The 7,268-nt window shown below is 47.7% G+C and overlaps 1 protein-coding gene across 1 annotated transcript; it reads left to right on the top strand.

The window, feature by feature from the left end:
• Positions 1-1,239: 1,239 nt before the first annotated feature.
• Positions 1,240-3,165, top strand: Pou4f1 (POU class 4 homeobox 1). The gene is made up of 2 exons (XM_026400266.2): positions 1,240-1,362; positions 2,023-3,165. The coding sequence occupies exons 1-2, from the start codon at positions 1,240-1,242 to the stop codon at positions 3,163-3,165; spliced, it is 1,266 nt and encodes a 421-aa protein (XP_026256051.1).
• Positions 3,166-7,268: the final 4,103 nt, after the last annotated feature.

The following is a 7,268-nucleotide window of genomic DNA, read 5'->3' as shown; positions in this document are numbered from 1 at the left end:
GTGTGAGAGAGAGAGAGAGAGAGAGAGAGAGAGAGAGAGAGAGAGAGAGAGAGAGAGAGAGAGAGATTGAGAGAAGGGGGGAAAGAGAAGAGGAAAAGATCCCAAGTACACCCTGTTAACTACTTTCTCCTTTTGATTACTAGGAGCCTCAGATCACTAGGAGCTCGTTTGAAACGTAGGTTTGTACACGGTTAAAGGAGACAAACAATAAGAGAAACGCACAATTTCAACAGCCTTTCCGAGTAGAAAGCACATGCTCCTAGTGGCTAAGTGGCTGTCACTGGTGGTGCCTGACACAGTTATATTCACAACAACAACAACAACAACAAAGTATGCGGAGGAAATTAAATTATGTGAAAATCAATAGCGTCTGACTGCTTCAAACAAATGTCTGTCACCGCGACTGTTCTCCAGGAACCTATTTATAAACCTTGAAAGAAACAGTTTCTTGCAGCAAAAGACAGCACCTTCCACATTTCTGTGCTGTTATTTTTCCCTGTGTACAGAAGAATGCGCGGGCATAATTTAACATACAAATGCCCAGCTGTATACATTATATAACAGCTTGTTAGGCATCCTGGAGAGGTGTACCTAAGTAATGCGCATATATTCAGGACTTGCAAGGGGAGAGGAAAAACCCACAGAGGGGCGTGCGTGCATCTCCTCTTCCTCCTAAAAGGTGGCTATCCTTAGACAATAGCTGGCCTTTCTGATCTTTCCAGACCCGCGATGGAAAGGTGAGGCGTGCAGTGCGCATGCCCCGGCAGCTACAGGTGCATCACCTGCGCTGTCCTTGCTGGTGGTCACTATAAGAGCGGCTCCCACGCGTCGATAGCGGTTCGACGAGCGCGCGCTCGTGCAGACGCACGGCGCCGCCGAAAGGGAGAGCGCGCGCTAGACAGACAGCTGATGCCTGTCAACGCGGCGGGGCCGCAAGCTCTCGCGAGAGCTCCCCGGGCCGGTCGCGAGAAGTGGGGCTCAGGTGTAAGAAGAGTGCATCCCGTCGGCGCGCCAGGCTAGAGCTCTAGGAGAAGCGGCACCGCGAGGCCGGCGCGCGGCGCTCTGCGCGGTCTGGGGAGCGCCGGGCGGCAGCAGGAGCAGCAGCAGCCTGCGGCGCGGCCGCCGCCAGCCGCCGCTACCACCGCGGCTGCAGCCTCTGAAAGGAGGCCGGGGGAGCCGGCGAGCACACTTTCCCGCGGACTTTCGGAGTGTTTGTGGATTACATGCCCAGCCGTCAAGATGATGTCCATGAACAGCAAGCAGCCACACTTTGCCATGCATCCCACCCTCCCTGAGCACAAGTATCCGTCGCTGCACTCCAGCTCGGAGGCCATCCGGCGGGCCTGCCTGCCCACGCCGCCGGTAAGCGCCCCGCGCCCGTGGCCCCGGCCCGCGCGCCCGCCCCCTCCCCCTCTCGGAGACTCTGCATGTCGGGTGCTGGTGTGTGCAGGTCCGGGTGCGGGCGATCGCGGGCAGGGGTTTTTAGAGAAATCCCGCTGTGAGGCACGTTTTGTTCAGCGGTGCTTAAGGTTGTGTTCCGGTCTGCCTCTGCCTCTGTATCGAGCGCCTGCGACCAGTGGGGAGTTCTGGGGCCGTGACTCTCGACTTCCCTCCACTTTCTCTGCTAATTTCACGCCTCAGAAAGGCGGTCTCTATGCGTGCCCGGGTGTGTGACACTGGTCCCCAGCTGCGAGTTACATTTCCATTTCTTCTTCTTCTTTCCCCCCTTCCTTTTTTCGTCTCCCACGCCCGTTCCCGGAATGTGCTCCTGTGTCACCCTTTCTCCCTGCTTCCGTACCCCTCTTTACGCTCCTTTCCCTTCTCGTCTGTTCCCCTGCTTGTGTCCCCCATTCCGTCTTTCCCGTTCTCCACTCTTCCCACCCCCGTCGTTATTTTGGTTGCTTTGTGTTTGCCTTTTGCTTGTTGTGCTTTCCGGCTTGTGTGTGTGTGTGTATGTGTGTGTGTCTTGTTTTTGCTTTTTTGGTTTTGTGGTTTTTTTGGTTTGGTTTGTGTCGCCTGCAGCTGCAGAGCAACCTCTTCGCCAGCCTGGACGAGACACTGCTGGCGCGGGCCGAGGCGCTGGCGGCCGTGGACATCGCGGTGTCCCAGGGCAAGAGCCACCCTTTCAAGCCGGACGCCACCTACCACACGATGAACAGCGTGCCATGCACGTCCACATCCACCGTGCCGCTGGCGCACCACCACCACCATCACCACCACCACCAGGCATTAGAGCCAGGAGATCTGCTGGACCACATCTCGTCCCCTTCGCTCGCGCTCATGGCTGGAGCTGGCGGCGCGGGCGCTGCGGGTGGTGGTGGAGGCGCCCACGACGGCCCCGGGGGCGGTGGCGGCCCCGGGGGCGGCGGTGGCCCAGGTGGCGGCGGCCCCGGGGGCGGCGGCGGCGGTGGTGGCCCAGGGGGCGGTGGCGGCGGCCCGGGTGGCGGGCTCCTAGGCGGCTCAGCACACCCTCATCCGCACATGCACGGCCTGGGCCACCTGTCGCACCCGGCAGCCGCCGCTGCCATGAACATGCCGTCCGGGCTGCCTCACCCCGGGCTGGTGGCAGCGGCCGCGCACCACGGCGCTGCAGCAGCAGCGGCAGCGGCAGCGGCTGGGCAGGTGGCTGCAGCGTCCGCAGCGGCGGCAGTGGTGGGCGCAGCGGGCCTGGCGTCGATCTGCGACTCGGACACGGACCCGCGCGAGCTCGAAGCGTTTGCTGAACGCTTCAAGCAGAGGCGCATCAAGCTGGGCGTGACGCAGGCCGACGTGGGCTCCGCGCTGGCCAACCTCAAGATCCCGGGCGTGGGATCGCTCAGCCAGAGCACCATCTGCAGGTTCGAGTCGCTCACGCTCTCGCACAACAACATGATTGCGCTCAAGCCCATCCTTCAGGCTTGGCTAGAGGAAGCCGAGGGTGCCCAGCGGGAGAAAATGAACAAGCCTGAGCTCTTCAACGGCGGGGAGAAGAAGCGCAAGCGGACTTCCATCGCCGCGCCAGAGAAGCGCTCCCTCGAGGCCTACTTCGCTGTACAACCCCGGCCCTCGTCGGAGAAGATTGCAGCCATCGCTGAGAAACTGGACCTCAAAAAGAACGTGGTGCGGGTGTGGTTTTGCAACCAGAGACAGAAGCAGAAGCGGATGAAATTCTCCGCCACTTACTGAGGGGGTTGGGTGGTGCCGGGTGGGACAGAACGAGAAGCTGAGGGGGCGTTTCAGGGGGCTTTCCTCTGACCTGCTTCCCATCACTTTTGAAGTGTCCGTTATCCTGCTTGCAATTGGGGAGTCCCTCCCTGCTCTTTCCTGGGCCCCACTCTACTCTCCCTGCCCTTACCTTCCCCCAGCCTAGAAAACAAGAGGGCTGGGTGTAGAGAAAGAAGACAACAGGGGAGGAGGGAGCATTTAGATGAGCAAGGGAATGGGGTTTAAAAAAAAAAAAGTGAGGCTGGAGCAGGGGAGTTTTAAGAAGCAGGATGGTTCTGGGGGATGGGGGGGCGACACGGGAAGGGTTGGGAAATGGACTGTTTTTGACCAGAGACACTTATCAAAATCTCCTGGGGACCAAGGAACTATGTACAAAAAAGAAAAAAAAAAAAAACTAAAAACAAACAAAAAAAACCCTACCAACCACCAAAAATTAGACAAATAAAAGAAAACAAAAACAAAAGCAAAGAAAATGCTTTAAAAATTTAACTCCGAGAGCCATAATCTGCAGCTTCATTTACCCCCAAGGAAGAGAAAAAGAGCACTACCAATATTACCACCGCCCCAACCCTACACACGTGAACTGAGTCAAAAAAAGAAAACCAAAAGAAAGGAAAGGTGAAATTTGGGGTAGGGAAACTAGTTGTTCTGTCTGCGTGTTTAATTTTTCCCTTTAAGTCTCACCTCCAGCCTGTCCATATCCTCTTTATTTTCCCTGTTCGAAGGAGACTCCAAAGGCTGCACTCCAGGGAAGAGAGTGGGAGCACAGCTCAAAGAGGGTTGAGGTCCAGAGGCTGTTTAGGTGGAATCCAAGTTTCCACACAGTGGCTACATTGGTGTGGTCTATCCCAATCTGGTGAAAGTCTTAGAAAGTGAGAATTACTGTCTTTGAGCTGTCTAAAAGGCAGAATTTAGGGTCTCTGAAGTAAATATTTTATTCTAGTAAAGTAAAACAATTATAGCAAGATTTTTCTCTTTAAATTTTTGTTCCTAAAATCTAGAAAACAGACTATTTCAAAATAAGCTCCCCCAACACACACACTTAGGATACTTTAGCTTGCCCTTTTATTTTTCAGAGTGTGCTTTATTTCAAACTATCTGCTTTTTTTGCGGGGGGAGGTCCCCCTCCTATTTATTTAAATAGACTGTGGGGGTGGAAAATATTAGGAAAGATACTTTCGGTTTTCCATTTTCGTCACTGAATAAGGCTCATCTTGCTCTTCTAGGTCCCCTTTCTTCCTCTCTTGGAGAACCTGAAGTCGTTGAAATGTTGAGAAGTTTCTGCTTTCACTTGGGGCAGGACTTGGCTGTGAGAAATTCACCTAAATCCCAGAAGAGAGGAAAACAGATTTAAAGGTCTTCCCCCAACTCATTTGTTTCCAAAAAGTCTGCATGTTCTCCTGGGGGAAAGCAGAACAACTGTTTCCTTTTTGTTACTATTAACCAAGAGTCATTTATTACTGGGGATAAATGTTGGATAGCAAGAACTTTAATTTGCACTATTAGTTGCTCAAATAGAAAATCATGTATAGTATTTCATAGTAATAATCAAGGTACCTTCCAAGCTGCTGATGGATTGGGGGGGGGGGAATGAGACAGTTAAAGGTGGTTAGGTAAAATGCCTTTGTGTACAAAATACTCTTTGCATCTCATGTGGAGATGGTTTATTACCATCCTTAAACCATAACTAAAAATTACAGAACAAATGAGAAAAGGAAGAAAAAACCCCTGCCATTTAACAATACTGAAATCATGCATGATCTGAAAGGTGCAGAAAGAAACACAATTAGGTCTCACTCTGGTTAGGCATTATTTATTTAATTACGTTGTATATCATTGTTTGCAGCGCAAACATTCTATGCATTTGAAACTGAGCACTAAACTGGGCTAGCTTTCTGGTAGACCGTTTTGTGGATAGTGTGATTTCACAGTCTACTGCCTGTTTCCACTGAAAACACAACATTCTTGTCATATTCTTGTATTTAGAGGAAAAGGAAAAAAGGAAGATTATTGTAAATATTTTATTTAATGCACACACACACACACACACACACACACACACAGTGGTTACAAACTGCCAGTGTTAATCCTGAAATGTCTCACGGATTGATCTAACTGTCCATGTATGTCTGCTGAGCTTTCTCCTTGGTTATGTCATTGCTCTCCTCCTACCTGCCTCTTCCCCCACTTCTATCAGAACCATTTTTGTGCGCCAAAATACAACAGGGGGATGTGTCCTAGTACACTTACAAATAAAACATAACTGAAAGAAGAGCAGTTTTATGATTTGGGTGCATTTTTGTGTTTATATTGAGCCAAGTCCTGGCAGTCGTTCAACAAATAATTCAACCAAAAAATTCAACCAACAATAAATAAAGAAATAAAAGTGGGGTGAAGGGGAGGATATCAAAAGGGAGGTCAAAAGAAGAGAAAGGGTGAGAATGATGTTTGCATTTTTCTTTCTTCCCCCCCCCCCCTTTTTTCTCTCCCTCCCACCCTGCCCCGGAATGAGAATTCACTTTCAGATAATTCATGTGAAAAGTGGTGCTCTGAATAAAATGAATTCTATATTAATTGCCTGTGTTTATCAAAGTTTTTCTTTGAACTGAAGAAACTCTTAAACTACATTACTCTGTCAGAGCGGTGGAAGGTAATAAATGACCAGGCACTCAAAAACATTTAAATTGAGGCTCAGGAACAGCCGCATTTGGAGTTTGTATTTGTTGTTCTTGCCTAAAAAACACTTCTAAAATTGTTGTAACTGAGTGACTTTTCTTTGGAGGTTAATAAATTTAAAAACCATTCACTGATCTGTCCAAATACCCTTTTAATGCTTCTGTTCATTGGGAAAATTTAGTGTGCCACCTACTGCTCCAGAGTGACCAGAAATATATCTATTTCTTGGTGATCTGGGACAAGATCAGATGCCAAATGTACAAAGCTTCTTAATATCTGGGATTATATCTTCTGAAGTCATTCTATTTTAGCTAAATCTTTTAATTTCACCGGCAAATCTGTGAAACAAAACAAGTGATGTTCAAAACAGAATAGTACATTTTAAAAACTGTAATTTTAAACAATTGTTAATGTTTAAAAAAAGCACTAGAGATATTTTTAAAAATAGATCTCTTCCATCAAGATTCATTTGTTTCTGTTGTTATTGACGTGAATATCATCAAAGTTTCTAATAAAATGCATTTGTAAAGAAAATCACATTATTTTATAGAAAAGTATGACCAGATTTCATTGTTGGAGAGCCAGGAATGAACAAACAAAAGATTTACAAGTTTTTGTTTTTTTTTTTAATCTGCCCAAATGAAAATGTTGCAGGCAAATACATTTGTATTAAATGATAATTGGTAATGTATGCATTAAGAATCTAAGCATTTGTTTTGTATAAAGTAAAATCCTTACAAAGTAAAAAGAAGACTATTATGTTAATAAAACATCATGAAAACACATGCTTTGCAGAGTTTCCTATTTTATTCAGTAGGAAACTGTGCAAAAAATATATATATGTTTCATTTTCTGTTGAATGAACCTGTGTACCACTGGAAGAAATACTAAGACTATTATTTAACAGTTAACCAATGAAGAAGCAAACAAACAAAAAATCCTCCTAATGAGAATGCAAAGGCTTGCCATTCAGAGATAGTTGCCCTTTCAAAGTTCTCTGGTTCTGGTAGAAAGGAACTTCTCCTTAAGTAGTTTCCACACCTGTCAGTGGGTGGAAATAAAATGTTTGATGCTGAGTTCTTTTAAAGAATAATTTCAAAATAAGTTTAAGAGAGTAGGAGAACTGAGCTCCGTTTGTTTCAGTTTCTCCGGAAATCCAGCCGGCAGAGTAGGAAAGGCAAAAGAAACACGAAACAGGAGCATTAATTCCATCTGTCTCATTAATGCAATCCATGCATCTTAAATTGTGTCTTTTCCCCAGTCCAAGCACGGGGTCCTGCTTCTTCTGTCGGTCTAACAAATGATGTCCTCAAGATCCATCCACTAACTTCTGAATAGATATTTGTTTAATGCGTGTTCTGAAATTGCTCTCAATTTCGATTATACTC

This window comes from Urocitellus parryii, chromosome 2 (genome assembly GCF_045843805.1).
Source record: "Urocitellus parryii isolate mUroPar1 chromosome 2, mUroPar1.hap1, whole genome shotgun sequence".
In the NCBI taxonomy this organism is placed as follows: Eukaryota; Metazoa; Chordata; class Mammalia; order Rodentia; family Sciuridae; genus Urocitellus; species Urocitellus parryii.
The sequence above is the reverse complement of the archived record's forward strand: the minus strand, read 5'-3'. Positions and strand labels throughout refer to the sequence as shown.